Source organism: Blennius ocellaris (assembly GCF_963422515.1).
Source record: "Blennius ocellaris genome assembly, chromosome: 3".
In the NCBI taxonomy this organism is placed as follows: domain Eukaryota; kingdom Metazoa; phylum Chordata; class Actinopteri; order Blenniiformes; family Blenniidae; genus Blennius; species Blennius ocellaris.
Genome location: NC_137652.1, coordinates 5662259 through 5686510, shown reverse-complemented (window position 1 = coordinate 5686510; position 24252 = coordinate 5662259). Strand labels below are relative to the sequence as shown.

The 24252-nt window shown below is 40.1% G+C and overlaps 2 protein-coding genes across 2 annotated transcripts; one reads left to right on the top strand and one right to left on the bottom strand.

Moving 5' to 3' along the window:
• Positions 1-846: 846 nt before the first annotated feature.
• Positions 847-12115, top strand: LOC308145533 (PDZ and LIM domain protein 3-like). Its single transcript, XM_080516997.1, has 8 exons — positions 847-979; positions 1153-1312; positions 7348-7499; positions 7842-7926; positions 8047-8234; positions 9693-9820; positions 10733-10844; positions 11647-12115. The coding sequence occupies exons 2-8, from the start codon at positions 1220-1222 to the stop codon at positions 11834-11836; spliced, it is 948 nt and encodes a 315-aa protein (XP_080373123.1). The 5' UTR covers positions 847-979; positions 1153-1219; the 3' UTR covers positions 11837-12115.
• A 7708-nt stretch (positions 12116-19823) lies between these two features.
• Positions 19824-22028, bottom strand: npy2r (neuropeptide Y receptor Y2; the record flags this gene model as incomplete). Its single annotated transcript, XM_080520995.1, has 2 exons — positions 21942-22028; positions 19824-20957 (listed from the first exon to the last, which is right to left on the bottom strand). The coding sequence occupies exon 2, from the start codon at positions 20931-20933 to the stop codon at positions 19824-19826; it is 1110 nt and encodes a 369-aa protein (XP_080377121.1). The 5' UTR covers positions 20934-20957; positions 21942-22028.
• Positions 22029-24252: the final 2224 nt, after the last annotated feature.

Genomic DNA, 24252 nt, shown 5'->3' with positions numbered 1-24252 from the left:
GACAGGGTAACGATCACGTCTGTGGATTTAAGGGAGAAGCTTGCGTACGAGGACGACTGCTGCAGGAAGAACATGCAAACTCCTCCTCCTTGATCCTTCATTCCAGTGCCACTCTGAGATCAGAACATGAACCAATACATGTTTGCTTAATGAGATTTCACTTGAAGTCAAACTCGTGAGAGCTGCAAAGAAGTAAAAACTAGCAGCAATTTACAGTTTATCAGTATTTAGAATTTTTTTTAAAGGTTGTACCTTGAGTTACTTTGACAACCAAAACAAACCTGATCCACACAGAAATGCCTCACTGGGCTGAGTGTATTTAACGGTGTATGTTCTGGTTACTTCCTTCAGTTTACATGATGAAAACGAGGCCGATGTCAATGCCGTGGTCACCGTTTGTTGACACAGAGCCGTTTAATACTTTATCAGCTCATTTGGTGCTTTTCAAAGCTCTGAGGCTCTGCAGACACGGAAGGCACGCATCCCCCGATCCAGCTGCAGGACAGCTCTGTATGAAAAAGAAAAAGAAGGAGCAAGAGGAAGACGGGAAGAAAATGAAGCATGACTAATTTTAAAGGAGAAAGAAAGCAGTCCAAACTAAACAAATACAGATTATGGTCGATGCAAAGTCCAATCCAGAAAGAAGCTGGAAGGATGTGGAGCCCTCCTGATCGATCAATAGTGGCTGGAATGCGCCTGTTGGACCTGGAGGCCCTCCGAGAGCAGCTTCGCCTCCAGACCAAATAAGGACAGAAGCAGCAGAGACCCGTCAACCAGAGCGAGAGGAGCCAGACTGTGAGCCGAGATGAGAGGCATTGCTCTTGACAAGTCGCTGCTTTAGATCTCCAGTGTGTTTTATCCATGTCATCGGACGCCGCGAGAGGCAGACGTGACGGTTTGACTGATCGAACCAAAACACTGGCTGATCTTCAGACGACGAAGAAGAAGAAGAAAGAGGAAAAGTGCTGCACAGTTTAAGGTGAGCAGATTCTGGTGGTACACACTGAGTCAGCTCCCAAAATCTGACCAATTACCTCACTGTTGGGGTGTGGTCTGCCCATTCCCCTCCCCTAGACATCCCCCCCCCCTCCCCTCTTGTGCTCCCCCTCTGTTCAAAGTCTCCATCACTTTGATACTCCCCTGCTCTTTAAGTGTGATCCCAGCAGCGAGCGCTTTACTGCCAGTGCGGCTGTCCTGACAGCTGGGGGACTGAAGGGCCATGCCTGTTAATGTGGTGCTGGACGGGCCGGCCCCCTGGGGGTTCAGACTGAGTGGAGGAAAGGACTTCAACCAGCCCCTGACCATCTCCAGGGTGAGTGAGTGAGCGAGCGAGCGTCACCATGTCTGTGTACACAAGAGGAAACCAACTTCCTCTCCAGCCCTTCTTTTAGTTTCCACTTCATATCGCAGGATCTGAGCTCTGATGGCAACTCCACTGCTTGGATTAATATTTGAGACTGTAAGTGTGTGTGTGTGTGTGCGTGCGTGCGTGCGTGCGTGTGTGCGTGTGTGTGTGCGTGTCCCCTCTGGTCCAGACATTGTTTAGCTTCAGGGTCGACAGTGTGTTTCCAGGAGGCTTCATTCTAGAAGCATTCTGCGCTGGTATGAAGCACCTGTGCCGCAGTAAATGCAAGAGGCTTAGATAGAAATAGCAGCTTACATTGTGCCCTGACACACACACACACACACACACACACACACACACACACACACACACACACACACACACACACACACACACACACACACACACACACACACACACACACACACACACACACACACACACACACACACACACACACACACACACACACACACACACGACACACACACACACACATTTCATTAATTTTACTTTTGCAGTATTGAAAATATTCCTGAAATGCACATAATGCAAATGATAATAACATGATTGAAAGAAGAAGAAAAAGACATCTGATCAAATGAAGACAATACAATCTTTAGAGACACACTTATAAGAATCTCCACATATTAGAGGACGTGTGTGAGTCCACACCATGGACTGGAGTGATGAGCACACTCTTGTGATATGTCTATTATAACACCGCAGCTGTTCAGGAGACAGTAAACCGCGGCTTCACGCGGCCCGGAGACCAGTTTAACTAAACGCAAAGGCAGAGCACAGGGATCGAAAAACAAACGTTTTGGAAAAACTGGAAAGAGGAGCAACGGTGTCGGTCACCAGCTTATACCTCGGCTGATTCTGTTCAAACACGCATCATCTTGGCTTTAGAGGTGCAGGTCGACTGGGATTCTGCAGCTCGATGAAAAGTTTCAATATCACTTTAAGACTTTGTGCTAAGCTAGGCCAGCTAGGCAGCTGGCTACAGAGTCAGTGTCCTCCTGTCTCCAGCGAATCCTTAGGAGGTTTTTCATTCCTTTCGTCCGAATATTCCCAAGCAACTTCTTTGATTACAGAGCTCAAGACGTTTTCCATCCTCACCCAGTCTGGAGTGTCTCCATCAGTGTTTTGACTCATTGGAGTCCCCAGAGTCAGCCGGGGTCAGATGAGTAGAGCTCTGCTGGGTTACACGCATCTATATTTAGGAACACACCTCAGGAACTACTGAGTTAAAAAAAAAAAAAAAAAAAAACATAGTTCGGTGCTGGACGCTCACAGCTGTCGTGTCAGAGGACACTTGGCGGTCCAACTTGAGAACGGTGATGAGAGAAGACTTGGATGGACGCAAAGGGAGGTGGAAAAGATGCAGTATGAACTGTGACATAAAGAAGAGGTATCAAGTTTATTTAAAGTGACGAAAAGTTCTGGTTTTGTTCACAAGACACATGAACGGAGGAGATGTTAATGGAACGAACCGAGGAGTGGCATTGAAGCTTTATTGAGTTGAGAGTCTCTCCACACTGCCATGTTTGGTCAGGAACATCCTCCTCCGTGACCTGCCGGCGCTCCCAGCGGCTTCAGAGTAAACACAAGTGATTATCATCTTCGTCCTCAGCAGCAGGCTGCAGCCTTAAAGGGGAACCCTGCAAACATTCCGACAACAAGGTTTTACTTCATTAGACGTTAAACGCATATCTCACCGCTCTTGGATTCTTTTTTTTTTTACGATCGTTTGCCAGCAGGCTCGACTAAATACATCAAAAATAAATAAAAAGAATAAAAAATGCATGTAAATATATGCATTTGCATTTGATCTTACTTATATTGAATCATTCATTTCTACCAAAACATAAATTTGAGAACAATTTGTAAAGTCCCCTGTTTTAATACCAATTTTTAAAAATCGATAACCACCACAGTCGTCATCAAAAAAAACACCTCAAAATCCTCGCTGGTTTCTTCAAAAGTGTATAATGTGCAGATATTTGCATGTAACTGGACACACGTGAGCATGTATGACAATTATGGCCTTTAAGTTCATGGTTTTATTTTTGCATTGATTTTGGAGGCGACTCACTCACTGTAAACAAACACTCCACCCTGCCAGGACTTCAAATACTCTTGTTTTAACCAAAAAAAAAAAACATTCAGCTGAGTCACCCAAGTTACTAGATCAAGCTTTAAAAAAGCATCTTTCTACCTTGAATTGAGTCTGTGATGCAGTCTGTGGTCGTCACTGTTTCCACTTTTACGTAGATTATGTTTGAGTGGATAATAAGGCCCACGAGGTGAAGAGAGGTGACCTTGCATAGTGTGAAAATACACAAAAAGCAACCGCGAATACTAATATGCCTGTCGTGCGTTGCATTGTTATTTTGTGAGCTGTATCGGTGGCTGCTTTGCTGATCCTTTAGAAAAATAAAGAAACAAAAAGCCGTGAAACACTGAACAGCTGACAGGAGCAAGACGATGCTACGAAAGCTCGTTAGCATTTTAGCCAGTATGAAATCCATGAGGTTCAGGAATCATACAGCCCAAGAAGCAACAGGCTTTTGCAAACATTTATATATATAAAAAAAATAAGTTTATAGGCTATTGTATGCTCTCGCATTGTTGCTCCAACTCTATGGAGAGCTGTGGGATTTTTTTTCTTCCACTGCACTAAAGTGAGTTTGATGCCCCCGGTCTCGTTAAAATAGATGCAGATGGGAGATGAAGGAACAAATGCAGTTGTTGTGACCTTATCTTTGAAATAAACAGCCTCCTGTGTCAGACTTCTGTTTGTTGTCTCTGATGGTGAAGGTCACGCTTTGCATACGACAATAAGGCTTGTCTGTCATCCGAAAGGCTTTAAACAGTCGTCATGTGCGCTGTTGCACTTCTGCGCAGTCAATAATACTCTGTTACAGTAGAATTAAGACGTTTCTAGTCGGAGAAAACATTTAAATCCACTTTTATCAAAATAGTCTTTTCAACTTTGAGATATTATTTAGAGCTCCTCGGTTTAATCTCTCCGATGTTTCTCTCTGCCTTGTGGACAGTTACACTCTGTCATACAGTAAAGCATTCTTAGTTTAAATAAAGTCCAAAAGTCAAACAAACATGCCAGTAAATCACAGTTCTGGTGATATAAATCCTGAAAGAAGTGAATCCAAAGGTCAATCTGTTGATGAGAAGAACTTTCAAAATGCAACAGCTGTTACACATCGGAAAACATCTCAGGCCTGCCAGAGATATTTCCTTCTGCACTGTACTTCCTTGATACTTTAAATACTTTTTTTTTTTTTTTTTTTTTACTACTCTCCATTAACGTTTGGATGAAGTTTGAAGACACATGGGAGGCATGAGTGGAAATAAGGAACAGTCAAACGGAGAAGAAACGTGGACAGAAGCCTGTTTGAAGTGAAAACAGAAAGGAAAAAACAAAAAGAAAAGCAGAGTCGTCGACCGACGCGAGAGCAGTGAAACGCAGAGACGGACAGCAGCTCCCCTGTAAATCACTGCTCTGTCTTCGGCGGCATGACGCATCCCTACGGCGCTTTCATCCTGTTATTTATAGGCACATGACCTCATTTTACGTTTCAATGGAGGGTCTCCGTGCAGCTATGTCCAGTAATGCAATACGACCGCGCATAGGTCATTCATACCCTGCGTATACAGTGTGTGTGTGTGTGTGTGTGTGTGAAGCTTCCCTTCTCAGATACTCTCTGTGACCCCCACTGGCAGCTCTTCATCATCCCAATCACTTCCTGGCCAACCGAAGACATTTTCCATCTGGATGCTGTCATTTAGTGGGAAGAGGAACATGTTTGTTTATCTCCATGACAAGAGGCATGCGACTCAAACCGAGAGACGCCAGCCTGGGCAGCGCTGTCCGAGCTGCTACTGTTCTGCAGGAACCTGAACCTTTAGGTCGGGGGGCCTGCAACCTGCCGCTCTGGAGCCACACATGGCTCTTCAGCTCCTCTGTAGTGGCTCCCTGAAGCTTTCACAGTGTGTTACGGAAATAAATATACTTTTTATTATATCTTATTTTGTTTGCGATCCACGCAGATTTTCAAAAGTATGTCAAATCTGCAGGATAAAAACGGATAAATGAGGTAAAAGAGCAAAGTACCGTTGAAATGATGAATAGAAGGAAAAAGAGGGTGGAAAGAAAAAAAAACATAGGGAAAATGGAGAAAAAGATTTGAAAAAGAAAAAAAGAGAAAAACAACAAAACAAGAAAAAGGTTTTTAAATTGAAAATGAAGAAAATAGAAATAAATAAAAAGGAAAAAAATAAGGGAAAAAGAACAAAATGAGAAAAAAATTCAATGAAGAGAAGTAAAGAAAAAAGTAAAAAACGAGAAAAAAAATGTAAATGAAGAAAAATAAAAATTAGAAAATAAAGAAACTAGAAAAAAGGGGGAAAAGAAAAAATGTTTATTACAGCTAAAACCGCTCTGAATGTTGGGAAATATAGAGCAGCTATAAACAGCAAAAAAAAAACAAAAAGATTAAAACAGTCAAGGTGTATAAAATGGCTAAAGTGGGAAAACACATGGAGGAAAAAAAAATCTTTAAAAATAGCCACAAGAGTTAAAAATGTACTAAAACATAAGGCAGCACTTCATTAATGCAATATTTCTTATATATAGATCAATATTTTTAGACATTTATTTCTTTGTGCCAGATAATTAACATGTTTTACGGCTCCAGAAATAATAGATTTGGTTGAAAATCGTGAAAACGGCTCTTTTGGTCATCAAGGTTGAAAAACCCCTGAAAGGTGTGAATAGAGATGAAGAACCGGTGAGAACAAGACGAGATGCTTCACCATCTGTCTAATTATGTTGGCCTGAAAAGTTTAAGGAGGATTTATTATCTGATTCGTTTGAATATGGAAAAACGGGATGATTTATCCATCTGTGTATTAAATCAGACGAGCAGTTCTCAAATTAATGTTAATGAGACAGAAAATAATAATTTTCGGGGGGCCAGGAAGTTATCAAGATCTGACGTACGTTTACTTTTATTGTGAAATCACAACACATTTGTAAACTATTTGACTCAGTATAACTACAATTCAGGCTTTTGATTTACGGTACTGATATGTTCAGGCACTGACTTCCAGTGTGGAAGATTAACAATAATCTAGAAACTGAAGCAAATGTCCTTTTGAAGGTGTTTAATAACCATATGATTATTTTAATATTCTGATCTAACAGGCAAAACAAAAGATCCTCTATTTACATAACTTGTAGGTATTTTTTTTTTTTTTTTTAAGTAATCTTAAGGCATTTTAAAGGAACCCGAACAACCCTTGGAAAGTAAACAAAATGTAACTGAACTAATGCAAAGAGAACTTGTGATATTTAAAACAGAGAAATGTTCTTGTATTTCAAAAGCAGGAGCCTATTTATAATGTCAGTGTGATGATGTGATATCTAGTTGGAACCGAAATCCCCCTGCAGGATTAAACCTTGTTTGAACGTGCCTGTACACTGACTGAGGAATCACTGCGGCAACTTACAAAATCAATACAATTAGTAAAACAAAAACAAAAATAAACTGCACTTATTTCCCCACCGGCTCGACTCATTTCAGCTTTTTCTGCCTCCTGACCGTTTAGGTCTCAAACTTCCCATGACCCCCTGAGGTTAGAGCAGTCAGCTGAAAATGAGAAGGAGGAGGCGTTTTTCATTTTAGTTTTTTTTTTTTTTCTTTTGTGGCCAGAACTAAAAATAAATCTTGAATGTTGACCGATCACAGATCCGTCACCGCTATTTCCAGTTCACTGTTCATTGATCAAACCTTCAACCCTGTGAGGAGGAAGAACCACCGGCGTGTCCACATGGGGAACGTGCAAACACATGACCTTGCATCGTGGAATGAGAGCGCCAAAGCAGTGAAACGTCCTTGTCAACATATTGTTTTTAATGCCTTATTCCAGCACGATTCGCTTCTCTCATGTCGTCCGTTTCTTGCCGTCCCTCACAGATCACTCCCGGCAGCAAGGCCTCCAACGCCAACCTGTGCCCCGGAGACGTGATCGTGGCCATCGAGGGCGTCCCCGCTGGAAACATGCTGCACTCTGAAGCCCAGAACGTGATAAAGGAGTCCACCAGTCGCCTCTCTCTGACGGTTGAAAGGTTAGAAACCCAACAAAAGCCAAAGAAATGGTGAAAACGAGAGGATTTTATTTTTCCAAAGATTGAAAAAAAAAAAAAGTTGTGTCCAGAGGACATACTATAGTGTGTGACGTCTTGACGTGCATATTGATTTGTAGCTTTTTGGCTTGAATTCACATGCATAACACATGCATGAGACGTTTCCTGCGTGGCATTCCAGGGAAAAAGGTCAACATGTAACCAAGAGCTAAACTTTGACAGTTTATAGAGTGGGGATTCAACACTCAACCTTAAGAACGAAGCAATTGCCAGTCAGTCACGTTAAAGGTCATCACCTCAGCGCGTTTGCTCTGCAATTCCCAGGAATGAATCCCGAATGTGGTCGCCCCGAGTTGTGGAGGACGGTAAAGCTCTCCCATATAAGCTGAACCTGGAAGCAGAGCAGCAGGTACGAGAGATTGATGGTGGTTCCTTCGCAGTTTGTCCTTTTATGTCGATGTTGGTTTTTTTTTTCTGGGTTGTTTTTTTTTCCTCAACAGTGCCGTCGCTTCCTTTTTCCTCCTTTCAGGAGTACAAACCAATCGGCGCTGCTCACAACCGCAAAGCTCAGCCCTTTGTTGCGGCGGCGAACCTGGATGACAAGCGCCAGGTTGTCAGTTCTGCCTACAACACTCCGATTGGCCTCTACTCCTCCGGCAACATCCAGGATGCCATGGAGGGACAGATCCGAGGGCTGGTCCACCAAAAGCCCGCCAGGTGATCAGCACTACTGAGTGCACCAATCAGTTTGATAACAATCAGGATGGATGATTACAAAAGTGTTTTCCTGTCCATTGAAAAAGTTATATTTTATTGAAAACTAACCTTCTCCATGAAACAGTTTAGCTGATTCAACTCACGTCTTCCATTTTTCCCAATGCAAATATACAAATGGAAAACATAAATAAACGTATTTCAACTCATAGCTATACCCTGAAAAAGGATCATGTACTTTTTCAGTGTGTATATATATTGTGTACACGGAAAAATGAAAATAGTTGGAAAAAGTTGGACCAACTTAATTGAATTGGTTCAGTCGGTAACATCTAAATGAATGCATTTAACTTAATGGATTAGATTTTCACACAACTCGATTCTTTTAAAAGTTTTGAATTGAAATAATTTAATTAAGTTGGTCCAACTTTTTTTAAACTATTTTCTTTTTTCAGTGTACAGAGTATATACACTGAAAACACAAGTTATATATATATATAAACTCACACACATACACATGCATTCATACATTCATCTTGCAACACACAGTGTGTCATGATGCTTTGTTTTGTGTAAATTAAACATAATAACATTACAAAATGAAATGTTTAACATCTGATGGCCCAGAACTGCTGTACTGTAGTTGTCTACAGGTTTTTTTTATATATACATAAAGTATTCTACCCTCGCTGTGTTTTCTTGTAAACTAACATACTTCGGTTTTCAGAAGACGCTGTAGTACGGTTTGTAGTGTAGTTTTGGTTTCCTTTATTTGTTTTACCTACTGTTTGATCTACTTCTCTCATCTGGTGAATGATCCAGCCAGTCAGTCCCAGATGTGAGCTACTGCAGTAAAATATCAGCACTCAGTCTTTGAGTGTGGTCACGTGGCTTTAATTGCCCGATTCATGCCGCTTCACTCTGCACATCCATCAGTCCAGCGGACGGGAAATAATCTCTTTGCGGCTTAACTGCAACTTCGGAGTGGGACTTAAATCATGTCAAACCAAATCTACTTTCTCCGAATCACTTCTTCACCGACTTCAACAATCTCTGCAGTCCATTCATCTCAACCAGCAGGCTGATGTTTGAATTCACCACGTCTATATTTATGAACTGGGTCACGTCATAATTAGCAGGCCTGTAAATCTCAGTTGGATTAGCTCTTCTAATCTGCATCATTTCCTCTGTGTGTCTTATTCTCATGAGTTTTTTCTCTGTCTTTTAAAAAAAAAAATATTTCTTCTCCTTTTTTAAGGCTCATTGAGCTGAATAATCTCCGTCTGGCTCTTCTCAGCTGATTTAACACACACACACACACACACACACTTTCAGGGCAAAACAGCTTGAAATTGTCATAATAAGGTCTCTAACCTGCTGCAGCACCTTCAAAATAATCTGCATTTATATGTGTCTGAATCTGTATGTGTGTGTGTGTGTGTGTGTGGATGCTGAGTTCAGTCCTCGGCCTTTGACCAACATTGAGGACTCGGATGTGTACCGGATGCTGCAGAGGGACGAGGACGACCACACGGAGCCTCGGCAGTCTGGCTCATTCAAAGCCCTGCAGGACTTCATTGACAGCGATGGTGAGCTCCTCTCCTCCCTCGTTCCGACGGCGACGCACTTCCTTTAAAAACCCTTTTAAAGCGTCTCGCAGGCCAGAGTCGTGCTCTCTGCCTTGAGTGTCGGTGCCCATTCAGGAGACGCGTTAATGAAGATTTCTTCTCCTTGATTTCACAGCATGTCGTTCAATGGTCTCTAATGAGTACAAAAGATGGCCTCGGTGACACGTTGAAAGATCACATCCAAAGGAGGAAAGTTGAGAAGAACAGCGATTTGTAAAAGTCTCATTTAAGGAGCGAAGCGTCTTGTTCAAAAAAAAGTATAAATAAATGAATGTGAATTTGTAAAATGGAGCCAAGCTATTCATAGTCCACTATGTGGACTTGTCAACCCGATTGGGTAACCAATGAAGAATTTAATAACATCAGTTTGATGTGAGACGTTTTACAGATGTTGGTTAGTTTTCAAGCAGCAGCAGCAAGTCAGTCCAGATGCTTTGGTGGAGATTAAAACCAGCTCGTGAATGCAAGATCGGTGCTTTGAAAACAAGACATTCCTCATTTTTTTACAAGTACAAAATACACAAATGCATATTTGCATCTCACAAATCTGCGAACTTTTTGTTTGTTTGTGTTGAATTTTGTTTGCGTGAAAACACATTTAGATAGAAATTGTAGAATATATTTGTGAATCCTTCTTCCTGAATATAACTATTGTGTTCCGTTAAAGGTGAAATGTGCTTTTCAGCAACAAATAAGTGCCATTTATAGCTGAAGAGGCCTTGTTCTTTGAGAGTTAACACCTTCCATTACTTACCCCTCTCTCTCTCTCTCTCTCTCTCTTTCTCTTTCTCTTTCTCTTTCTCTTTCTCTTTCTCTTTCTCTTTCTCTTTCTCTTTCTCTTTCTCTCTCTCTCTTTCTCTTTCTCTCTCTCAGGCACTCGTCCCATTGTGACTCGGACAGTGAAAGCCCCGACAACCAAACTGAGTCAGCCGACAGGAAACCTGCAGAAGCTGCCCATCTGCGACAAGTGTGGGAATGGGATTGTGTGAGTAGAAATAGAGCAAAGCATGTGGTATTCTCATTATAATCCTCCCAAACATAAAGACCCATAAAGATCACTGAAAACAATGCAGGCCGCTGCAGCAACGCCATCAATGGTAACGTACAGAGATAATAGTAGATCACTATTGCTGGACTGTCGCCACTGTTATATAAGTGTTTTGTTTTGTTTTTATTTCATCATTGTTTAAATTACATTGTACTCAAATCCTATAATCATGCATGGCATTGTCCTTCAAGTTCAATATAGTGTATATATGTAGACATAGAAGCATAAAAATCCAGAACACAATGATAAAACCACATCAATGCATGCAAAGTATGCAACATTTGAAAACAGAACATTTTAAAAGATCATTTAAAAAAAATATCCAAAAATGTTTTACCTTTTTTAATAATGTAATTTTCTTGAGTGAATATGAGAATAATTAGTTTCGGTATTTGAGTAACCAACAACGACAAAAAAATCCAGCGCCGTCTCCAAGCTGATTCAAGTTCAGTCACCTCACATCTAGAATCTTTGACTTATATTTTTGGATTCTTGACTCTTCAATATCACTGGTGGGGGGGGGGCTGCCTGCATGAGGTGCTATTAATACCTTCAGCGGAAAAAAAAAAAGTGGATAACCTTGGCCATTAAGAAAGACATGACCTGATATTTCAAATAAAAGCATCTACTGTGGTCACATTTTGCCCAGAGACGACAGACAGCGTGTGAGTTGATGAGGCCATCAAAATTCCAGATGTTTCACTCGGCGTGTCTCTTTTGGCTCCTTGTTGTGCCACAGTGGGACGGTGGTGAAAGCCCGGGACAAATACCGTCACCCCGGCTGCTTCGTGTGCTCCGACTGCGACGTCAACCTGAAACAGAAGGGCTACTTCTTCGTGGAGGGGCAGCTGTACTGCGAGGCTCATGCTCGGGCCAGGATGAGACCACCGGAGGGCCACGACCTCATCACCACGTTTCCCTCTGCTTAGACACACACGCACACACACACACACACACACGCCTCCCACGTCATCAGCACTCTGTGCTCTGTGTGCAATAATATTTGAATCGGCTTTCTGAATTTATGAGCCTGATGTTCTGATCTGAAATGACACAAAATGAAGTTTTGTTTTGGTAACAACTGAGCAGTCTGGTTTTTGAAGGGACAAAGTAAATAAATAAATCAAAAAATGTACAAAAAAAAAAAAAAAAAAGGGCCCCAAAACTTGTTGTAATTTGTTTTATTTCCAATAAAAAATTCCATTCAAGTTGTACCGGACGTCTGTTTGAGTGCAGGCTCCAAATGAGAAACAGAAAAACAATCTGAATAAACTAAAGAATGAATGACGTATATCTGCAGATTCTCATTTGCTGTGGGATAAAAAAATGTTCCACCTTGAAGCATGTGGGTGTTAAACAGTCGTCACTCTATATTTGTTGACATTTACTCGGAGTGAATAAGCAGCTAAATGAGTGAGAAATAGGTTCAAGAGTGAATTTGTTTTACCGTTTCCAATTCCTTTAATGTTTTAGTACAAGTCACTTTAATATCGCCTTAATAATAATAATAATAATACATTATTACCCCCAATGCGATGTGATAAAGTGTGATTGTGGCTCATTCAAACATTTTGGAATGAGCCCACATGGAAAGAACCTATATAAACATATATGTTTTAATATAGGTTTTGATATAGGTTTTGAATATATGTGACATATATAAAATTGGCTGTTTTCCTATATTTTATGTACATATAGGTACATATATGTACACATATGTACATTTATGTGCATATATGTACATATATGTGCATAAAATATAGGAAACCGGCCAATTTTATATATGTCACATATATTCAAAACCTATATTAAAACATATATGTTTATATAGGTTATTTCCACGTGGGAGAACAGCAAACAACACATGAGCAAATCTGCTCATACGAATCACGTGAAAAATGTTTTGCGTGTGCATGTACTGACTAATCGGATCCAAAACCTTCTTTTCATCCCTCTTTCTTCCTCCTGGCACATTAAGACTTACCAGGATTAAACTCCAACTTTGTGTCTCAGACAAGAGAAGGTAATAGTCTTGAGGTAGATAATATTGTCATTGAAATGTTTGGATTCCATATACTTGCATCGCCAATCCTATTTTTCCCCTTGGATCCCGCCACATTGACTCTAAAAATAAGTATAAACCTCATCTCAGATCTTTTCTGTGCAGAGTTTGGAGCGCGTGACTCTCTGTCGCCTGTTGTGCCGTTGAGACAGCAGAGGGCGCTGCCGCGCCACGAACACCGACCAATGTGGTCAAGACGCAGTTTACTATCAGCTTACTATCACTGCAAGATTCAGATTGAATACAGACACATAAATCTCTACCATCCACACGTGGGGAATTTGTGTTCGATTTAAAAACATTATGAAATCAAGCAAAACGGACGAAACAAGTGATTAAAGGCACTGCAATACATCCATTTAGACATGAGCGAAAATAGATCATGTTGAAAATCAGTCACTGAGTCAACGCAACTTGTATTTCAAACAGCACTTATCACCCAAAACAAAGCTTTGAATCTGCAGTTGCTCCATTTATCTTCTGTGATTTATCTTCACACTTTCGCATCTTTCAGAAAATGCCAACAAATCATTACAACAAACAAACAAACATCAGAGCTCAGACAGTAGAACTGAGACTTCACTTGTTACGCCTCAAGGCCATATATTGCCTTTTGTTGTGGCAAACTATATTTATAAGCCATTTGACATCTGTTTCACATTTACACATAATAGATGTTATATCTGGAAAACAATTATGTATATGTAAGTTACTAAAACAGGAAGTGGCAGCTTTAATCACTGTAACTTCTGCAGAAATGTCATCCTCAAGGATTTATGAGGATATGGTGACTGATTATAAGGTTTAGTTGTACAGTATGTCTCTTATTTCAATTAGTATGGCTGTATTTGATCATTTCTACCTCATATAAATCCAGCAAGACAGTAATTTGTAATAATTTCCCCTACCATATTCCTACCATTATTTGTAAAATCGATAATTCATGGGACTGCAAAGTATGGGGACGGGGGATCTCAAGCCATGTCTGTATAAGCTCATTGGACTTTAATTCCATGTGGGCTGAAAAAGGCAATTTATTTTTTTTCCACCTGTTATAATCTGAATTATGACATCTGAGGCTAATAGATTGCAAATGAACCTTTTTCACACCTCACTGCAGTCATCAAATATTGTTTTTTTTTTTTTTTAAATCTTAACATGAAGGCAATTATCTTAGTTTAATTTAGAATTATCAAGCAACAATGTAATCCCCCAAGCCTTTGGGTGATTACAGTTTTTTAATTACAAAAAAGAATTGATAAAAGCCTTTATGATTAAATTTTATAAGACCATTTATTGCTGGGGTTTTTTCTCATTCACAAATGTTTGCCAGTGAATTCTCTTTGGGTGAATTCATCTGCTATTGGGAAGTGGTCAAGTTAACATTTTTCAGTGTGAATATTTCACCTGACTACTATCAGACTTGAGAATAGGGTGTCATTAGCTGTGAAGTAAGTGCCTCGTTGAATAAAACTTTATTTTCCTATATTTTACTGTCTGTACATTGCTATAGTTTATATCTGTTGTGCTGCGTTTTGCGCGACAGCCGAGCTTAAAAGTGTTCAGAATATCTTAACGATCATTAATTCCCTCAACCAGATCAAACTAGCATGTACACCGTTGACAGCTCAACTCGAGTCACAGCAAGGCTACACTATGTGAGCATCATGAAGAAATTGAGAGACATACCGAGATAAATAGTTCCCAGTAGTTTTAAGTGAAGTTGTGAGAAACTGCGAGAGTTTTGGGAGTTTGCATGTGCTCCCTGCGCGTGTGTGGGTTTTCTTCGGGTGTGGATGCGATGACCTGGTGACCTGTTTGAACCCGGATTTTGCTCGAGTTGAATCAAGAAGCGCTGAAGTAATAACGTTCATCAAGTTGCCTACTAATTCTAAGTAACGCCCACTGCTCATGAGCACAGTGTCTGTCACTCCTCAGCAGATTTTCTCAAGTGCGTAATTGATATTGCCAAACCTTTTCCGCATTGACCATCCCACATTAGTGTCACACGCGGCAACAGAAAGCCACTTAACTAAACTGGAGTGGCCACAGATCCATCATGTCAAGCTCCCTGAGCCTTTTGTGTGACGAATACCCTGTCAGGCTCCCGACTGGCTCAATTATTACACAGCAGACGCACAACTGACAAAATCAATACTCGCCACGCAAATATACCACCAATGAAATATTAATACATATGGATGGAACGCCATGAAATGGGGAGTGAGTTAAGTGCTTTCTTGTATGAACGCCAGCATAACGGAGCACAGGCGAAATGTAGTTAGTGCAAACCTATTGTTGGGTGTACTTAATTAGTCTGCATCCTCATCCTGGGGGCTGCGACTGCAGCAGCAGCTCAATAGCATCAGACAGTTTAAGAAACCATTATTGATTACAGCACGGGCGACTGACTAAAAATGGAGACCTGCAGCTAATGTTGCAATCCCTTGTCTCCTCACGTACACACAAAGCGAATCAGTGAGGTCGTGGTCAACAGGAAGGGCTCTACAACATCCGAGCACCGGTGTAATCACTGCAGAAGTAAACGGTCATGATTACAGTGTTCGTCGAAAACAAAGACAAACTGTGAGGGAGGGGAGGGGAGGGAGAAAGTTGTCTGCTTCCACCTGATTTTGTATTTTCCCTGCTGTGAAGTCGTAATGTTCAGAACAACGGGTTGACCTATTGAGGTGTGACTTGACTGTAATGCTTTGGGAAATCAGTGATCAGAGATCTGGGAAGGCTCCAAGCAAAACATTTGAAGCCCAGACGACAAAGCGTACTGTTATATTTAATTATATCTCAAGATTTCCAATGTTTAACTGCGGAATGATATGATGAAGTGGTCAATCATAAAAACGATTAAGGCAGGGTGGTCAAACATATTTTTAGTTCAAGGGCCACATCCAGGCCAATGTCATCTTGAGTGGTGCTGCATCTGATATAATAAAATCATGCCACAATAACTTTTAAATTTAAACTTCAAACCTTTTCTTTGATGTTGCGCAGAGTAGACGTGATGAAAATGTCTCTATGTTAGCAAAAACAAACAATTCCGACCAAAGATTAGCACAATCTCAGCAATAAAGCATATTTTAATACCTTCCTGGTGCGAAATTTCTGTGTAGTGGTTAAAAAGGTTTCTCCTGCAGCTGTTGCATTATGGATGTTTTTACACACTCAACCTGACAACGGGGCTTTGAGGCGAATGCCTTGAGGTTTAATGAGCTTTTCATGTCATCGTCATCACTGATGTCTCAGCTCGGGTCTCGGTGTCGTGTCGTATTGTGTCCGTGACTCTTAAGAAACGTGTTTTAAAAACACACATTTTCTCTCCGGTCCGCAAAGCAAGAATAGTGCATTTGAGAGGCAGTGCTCACTGCTGTTTCAAAGCTGCTGGGATTTCATTTTACTAACCAGATGTTTTTAGCCTTGAGCACACGCAGAGTGTGTGATGAAGGTTTCTCCCACTGGTCGGAGATCTCCGGCTGCATCTGATGAAACTCAAAGTTTGTAGATCAACATTTTGCATGTTGCTACTGATGCTGAAATGTGAGTTGATTAAAAAAATATATAAATTTCACATTATGGTACTGCAAGGTGACACAAAGAAATACATACATAAATACTTGCACGTGCACAAATGATGTAGAGTATAGTATTGTTATGTGGTGTTTAATTTAAAAAAAAAAAATCAACACCAACTGGGTATTACATTCAGTAGCCTGCCAATAAGAATACAGTACATTGAAATGAACTTATTAATTATTAAAACCACATATTTAAACGTTTCCCTCGCGGCGTGTCTCACCGGTCACCCACGGTCAATCCAGTATTGGTTTTTCTAACCAGGTTTCTCTGGATTCTTGAATTGCTGTAATGATGTGATTTCATGCAGGTAATGAAATGTTTACATTTCTGTTTATTTACTCCCTTCAAGCTTGAACTGAACCGTGGGGCTGATCGTTATCACTCCTAGAAGACCACGAGTCTCTAAAATGCTGCTTTTAAATATTGTTCAGTGGGGTTTTTTTTGGTTTTTTTGTCCCAACAATTTTTTAAAAAGACGTTACAGTCATTAAATTCAAAGTAGGCATTTTGTTTTGATGAAATGTGGGTTTTATTTAAGCGATCTCTGTTTTATTTGGATTTGTTTTGGGGTTTGTTTTTTTTAAACTTGCAATCCCTGTTGTGATGACCACAAATATTGAAGTATGCCAATTCAATATGGCTTCTTTGGAATAGTTTAGCCTTGGATTAAAGCCTTGTTTCAAATACAGAAGCTCCCACTGCAAAATATTGAGACCCTGGCACGTTTGAACAAGGTTTATACAAAGCCTGTACATTTCCGCGAGTCATGGCCGCTAAATCCCTGCGCTCCTCAAAAATATATTTCATATCAACTCGTATTGTACTCGTGTGAATAAACACACTCAACTTTGTGTTTTGCATGAGGGTTGGGGTGTTGAGATTCGGTTTCTGTCCTTCTTAACTTTTAATACGCTGTTGCCACTTTCTATAGTGTTGACATCATAATCGTTCCTTCCGGAGATCATCGTGCACCCTGCAGATGGAAATCAGTGAAATTCATCCTCATTAACATTTAACATGTTCAGCAAGGAAACAATGGCAGTTTGATTAAAAAAAAAAAATTATTGAGCAAGAAACAAGATGGGATAGCTCTTTGAATCTTAAAAGTTAATCATCTGAATGGGTTTGGAATTATTATTGTTACACTCGGAAAAGTGAAAGGGAAGGCTTACATGCTATGATATTTGATTCTGCGACAGTCGGCCTGCCTCAAAGGCTCGAGGCTGAGCTGGATGTGTCAGAGAAGAAGGGATTTCCTCTGGGAGGGTGAAGCCAATGGACAGGATTTTAAATGAACGGATCAGAGGAGAAGCTAAGGTTGGACACTTTAGGCATAAAGCTAAAGGCCGAGGAGAACTGGAGAGGGAGGACGGCTGGAGCGACGGCAGAGGAGGCAGCGTACCGGCTTGGACAGACACAGACCCCCTGTTGCATATGAATTAGTTTGCTTGATTTGCTTGAAATGCTGGCATTTATCATTTCCACCACGCACTGTTCAGACCACCCAGGGTAGTTTGAATAAATCTCTTTTCCAAATTGCCTTGGTGCAGCATGTTCTATATAACTTCCACCCCGAATGAAAAGGTGTGTTTAAGAATGACTTCTGGAGCAGCAGGTCATCATTTGTAATTATCTAGGTGGATGATTTCATTATATTCTCTCTCCACAGAGTAGATTTTTTGTGGCTTTGGCAAAGAAGAGAGGGTTGCGTAAAAAAAAAGAAGACACACCAGTCAAATGTGCAGGTATAGAAAATAATTGACTCCTGAAATGAAGGGAGACGGCAAGGTCAAACGGCTCAGTCCTCTTCCTACAATTCACGGCTGACGAACATGATTTGCTCAAAGAATGACGGCGCCGTTAGTTGTTTCCTACCTGTGTAATTTAAGGTAGGCGCAGTTATTGTATCTCTGTTGGCTGCAATACAAAATACAAATCGCGAGTGTCAAATTTAAACTTGAACAAGAACCTATTTAACAAGCGCTGTGTTCAACACAATCAAATTATCCCTTTGATTTTATCCTGTTTTCAAACTGAAACGCAACGTTCTTATCTGCGACAGCAGGTTCAAGGCTGACGCACAGTTACTATCAAGGTCAACAGGTTAATTAATACCAGAAATTGGAGTTGAATTATAGCCACATCACGCGGGAAAAAAATATGTATAATCTGTTTATCTCGGAAGCACGACTTGACACATTTCTGTTATCAATTTAATAATGTCACTTCACACAAAGACTTTTCATCAACATGTATTCTACTGAGCAGAAACTGGTAGGAGAATCATATCTTCCATAATCGGCAGGGTCAAAAGATTTCGACAGCAATTATAGTAGAACAGAAAGAAACATTTCAGTGAAAACAACTTGACTCGTGACATTACTACTGCTATTTACAGGTTTGCTCAGAAGTGGGTCTGCTGAGTGTTAATCATCTTTACATGGGAGGCAAAGATAGAATAGATTAAATAATGCCAAACACAATCTTGGCTACTTAGGGAGATTCAGGTGTTTATTTTTGAAGAAATAATATTATTCCAGGTCTATGAGATGATTCACTGTTACCCAAGTTCATGTTTCCAATCATTTAACATAAAATTAGTCGCCTGAACATGAATGACACGCCAACTGCAGCAACAATTAATACGGTTTGACTCAAAACCACAAAAGCTGTGAATAACTATTCATTCAATTTAGCGTTTTTCTGAATGAAATGTTGATGGTGTAGCTTCTTATGAGCCTTTTCTTTAATGTTCATACAGATGCATTTTTCTCCAGTGTCTTGCTTGAACAATCGCAATGAAGATGATGACACACTCCACAATACGTGCCAATAAGCCATCTCTGTGTGTGCATTAAGAGGTGCATTAACACTATCTCACATAGCCAGAACTAAAATTATACAACAGCATTCCAGTTCAGCTTCATTTTGTCATCACACTGAGAATTTGAAGCACTAAAAGCAAAAAATTACAAATTAAAAACAGACTTTCTATAGCTTCTTTAACATCAATAAGCCTCTGGGTCATGAGTTGTGCTGTAACATGTTTTTTCTTTTTTCTTCTTTTTTTTTTTTCAAAAAAGCTAAAAATGGTTTTCTTAAACACACCAGTGAAGTGAAGCCTGTCATCCTATCCATGGTCCACACTGCGTTCACATTTCAATAAAACTGCGTTACAGTTTGGAATAGAGTCCGTTTCATTGGTTTGGTGTTTGTGTGACTTTCACAATCATACAACCCAAACTGAAAACGTGAATGAGGTGTTAGACGTTGGTCAGTTTGCAGTCCGTACATGGCCTGTCGTCTTCTTTTTGAGTGTCTCTCCCCTCTGAGCTCCTCGACACGCCACTGAAAGGCCAGTGACACTTGCACACCGACAGAAACGCTGTCCTGTAGTTCTTGTTCATCCACCCGTACAGAATGGGATTGACGAAAGTGGAGCACATGGCCACGATGTGGAACACGGTGAAAAGCAGCTTGAAGTCCTTCATGGAAGGCATAGAGCTGTCGATGTCGGCGGCCAACTGGAAGGCGTGGAAAGGCAGCCAGCTGACGGCAAACACCACCACCACGGTCAGCAGCATCTTGGTGGTCTTCTTCCTGCGCTGGTGACGGTCGTTCCGGCTGTACGCCGCGTGGGTCTTCAGCTTTTTCCAGATGCGCATGTAGGCGACGGAGTTGACGCTCAGGGGCAGAACGTACTGGAGCAGGAGCATGGACATGCTGTAGATGCTGCCGTTCATGGTGCTGCCGGGCCACTTCTCCGCGCACACCTGGATGGACTCGTCCGGAGAGAGGTCAAAGGACCCGTACTCCCTGAAGATGGCGAGGGGAAGGGCCAACAAGGAGCTGACGGCCCACGTGATGGCGATGACCAGCGCGCACATGTCTTTGGACATCTTGGTCTCCATGTGGTAGACGATGCTGCGGTGTCGGTCCAGGGCAATGACATTGAGAGTGATGGTGGACACGTGCACGGCCATGCCCTGGGCGCAGGGCAGCAAGTAGCACAACACCTGGCCAAACATCCACTCGCCGTACAGCGTGTACACCAGAGTAAAAGGCAAACACAGCATGTTCACCAGCAGGTCGGCAACGGCCAAGTTCACGATAAAGAAATTGGTGACGGTTTGTAGGTTTTTAAACTTGTACACCACGTATATCACCAAGGAATTCCCAATGACCCCGAACAAAATGATCATGCTGTAAGCAAGGATGAGAATAACTTGAACTCCGACCAGCTTGGTGCTGTCCTCCAGCTTCAGGAAGCTCTCGTCGTTTATTGTTCCTGCTGACGAGCAGCAGTTGGAGGATTTGACTTTAAGTTGAGGATTTTCCACTTGAGTCATGTTGAGTTGATGCTCGCTATCCATTGTTAACCGTCCCCATAAGTCAGTCTGCAAAGAACCAAGGAGGAAAGCTTGAGAAATGCACACTCTGACACATCATAAAATATTTCTTTGCCTATATTAAGCTAATAGATTTAAAAATATATCCTGTCAGAAAATGATTTTCCAAGTTATATTGTTGAATTAAAGTGTGCAGGTGTACCTTAAGCTGCGAACATTAGAAGGAATTCATCACATAACATCATTCAGATATGCTGCAATCTATAGATAAATCAGCTATTTAGTATTACTAACAATCATTACAAGCATTAATGTTTCATGTTTTTAATTGAATGTCAGTCCTGAATAGTGTGAGTAGTGATTATACCAATCCTCTTGAGCGGAAGGTTCAATATCCCTTTTTTCCCCAGATTTCTTCATGTCTCCAAGAGGTGCAATACATAGCAACAAATTGTAACAATATTCACATTTGAAAGGAATAAAGCTCAAGAACTCATAATAAGAAACAAACTAAATGTGGTTCTATTGAGGTAAGATGACTGGTTCTCCTTATGAGCTGGTGGATTTTGAAAATGCTTGTTTTGCAGAGGAAAATGCTTAAATGTCAAAATGAATACATTACTGATCCATCAAAAAAAGTATTCAAATATCAGCATTTCAAAAATACCTAAAAGACGGAAAATACATGTTCAGAAGATTTAAAATGTCAAATTACAAGTTTAACATGTTGAAGTACAGTATGCACAATTAGATAACGAGCATGTCCAGAGACACTTGTCAAATGAGTATTACACAATGAACTGACTGCAGGCAGGAAAGACTTTCTGCACCTCGGAGCATCCTGAAGTCCTCAGTGTGAGGAAATGCTCTGATTCAGTTTGGAAATCATCCTCTTTCATCCATTTGTTCCAATCTGTGCATCCCTGTACTTCTTTTTTTTTTTTTTTTTTTTATAGATTTTCTGTCATCTTAAATTAAACTTTAATGGAACTCCACAAAACAACCCAATAATATCCTGGAGATTCCACTTACCTCAGTGCCAAAAGTCCATTTTTATTTTATTTTTTTTTTTTACATTCCTCCCACGTTACGGAAAAAAAGTTTTGGAATGCTTCTTCTTTTTCAAGTTGTATCTAGCGAAACTAATTAAAAACAGTCTTAAGGGAAAAAAAACGGGGGGGAAAGGGAATAAACTCCGCTTCTCACAGGGAAGGAAAGGCGTGCGTAACGGGAGAAGGAGCAACAGGGACCCGCGCGCGCAGAGCGTCCGTTTTTCACCGCCAGCGCTTCGACTGCAGCGCTGCGGGAGGGGAGAAAGAGAGGAAACGCGTCTCCCACTGACACGCATCCTTTTAGACGTGTCTTATAGCGGCTCCATCAATGCACCTCGCCTCTGGACTGAGTCTAAAATGTGCGTCATGAGCGATGGAGGTGCAGCACATTTTATTGTCCATCCTCGGTGAAAGACTGTTCTTGGGGACTGAGGATTTTTTTTTTTTTTTTTTTTTTGAGGGGAATAATAAAATGCTTTGACAATACTAAAATCAATGCAAGTTGTAATTTGTGAGCTGACAGGGAGCAACTGCAGACCAGAATGATGCGATGTGGAGCTCTGAGAGGAAAATATCTTGGTTACCACTAAAACAGGGGTTATGTATTTATACATAGGTTACACACAGAAATCCATGACTCAATAGAACAGAAGAGAAAAGAATAGACACGTCTTCAAAATCAATAATAACTGCTTTCAGCATTGCGTCATGCAGTAGCAGTAATCTACAGTTAATAGAAATGAAAGCACAAAATCTCTCAATCAGATGAAAAGAAAAAAAATCCCAACACACTCAACTATTCATCACCTCAACCTGTGAGATGAGTTCAAAGTGGTTTATGTAATGAAAAAAAATCTATATCTATATTACCTCTCATTTATACATGACGATGAGCACAGTGAGATGAAGTGATGAATGTTAATTTCTTTTATATGTTTGAAACAAGAGTGAGCCTTCCAAGTCAATGTTGAGAGACGGTTATTTGGAAGGAAGTACACGGGATGGGATTAACAAATTATATATTAGAGGTAATGGGATCCAGACCCTCATTTCTACATTTCACACAGCTCTTATCATTAACATGAAATCATAATTGCCTGAGTCATAACTTGTCCAAACAGTGATATGTGCCTGACTCTTGTCATGAGACTTAATGCTGTGTTGTAAGCATTTGACCTATGAGCCGAAACAAAACCAGATCCAGGCCAGGGGATGATCCATGTACCTTAAAATTAAGTGGAAGAACTAACTGGTGTTTGTGGTTTGATTGCACAGGGCAACAGTGTCTCAGGGGGAGTAGCAGTCATGAAAGCAAGCTCTTTACAGTGTGTGTGTGTGTGTGTGTGTGTGTGTGTGTGTGTGTGTGTGTGTGTGTGTGTGTGGGTGGGGGGGGTATTTCATCATAATAAGTTGAGAAGTATTGTGACTTTAACAGCAACATACATCTTTCTGGTAACATTAGTCCAACACCGTCACAGAGGATTTCTGATGTTTTGCAGATTTGGACAGACAAAAAAACATTTTTTTATTTTATTTTATTTTATTTTATTTTATTTTATTTTATTTTATTTTATTTTATTTTATTTTATTTTATTTTATTTTATTTTATTTTATTTTATTTTATTTTATTTTATTTTATTTTATTTTATTTTATTTTATTTTTAATTTTATTTAAATAAACCCCCACAAATAAAAATTTATTTTATTTTATTTCATCATAATAAGTTGAGAAGTATTGTGACTTGAACAGCAACATACATCTTTCTGGTAACATTAGTCCAACACCGTCACAGAGGATTTCTGATGTTTCTGCAGATTTGGACAGACAAAAATTTTTTATTTTATTTTATTTTATTTTATTTTATTTTATTTTATTTTATTTTATTTTATTTTATTTTATTTTATTTTATTTTATTTTATTTTATTATTTTTTATTTTTTATTTTATTTAAATAAACCCCCACAAATAAAAATACATTTTATTTGTGGGGGTGATTTCATTATATTTTCTCTAGAGGATAGAGTTAAGAAATGCCTTGGGGTCGATATCATGATCAAGTTTCAACTTTTTAAGGATATATTAAAAATATAATGAACTAAACAAATCATGAATTCCTATTTCTTTGATCTAAAGCAAAGGCAAATATTTGATATAAAATTATTCTTCATGTCATTTTAGATGAACTAAACTAAAATGAGAACAACACTTTGAACAGATGCAGTGATGTCATGAGGGGAATGGTTTCCAGTTTCACCACCCAGCAGCAGCTCACCTTAACTTTTTTCTCTTTG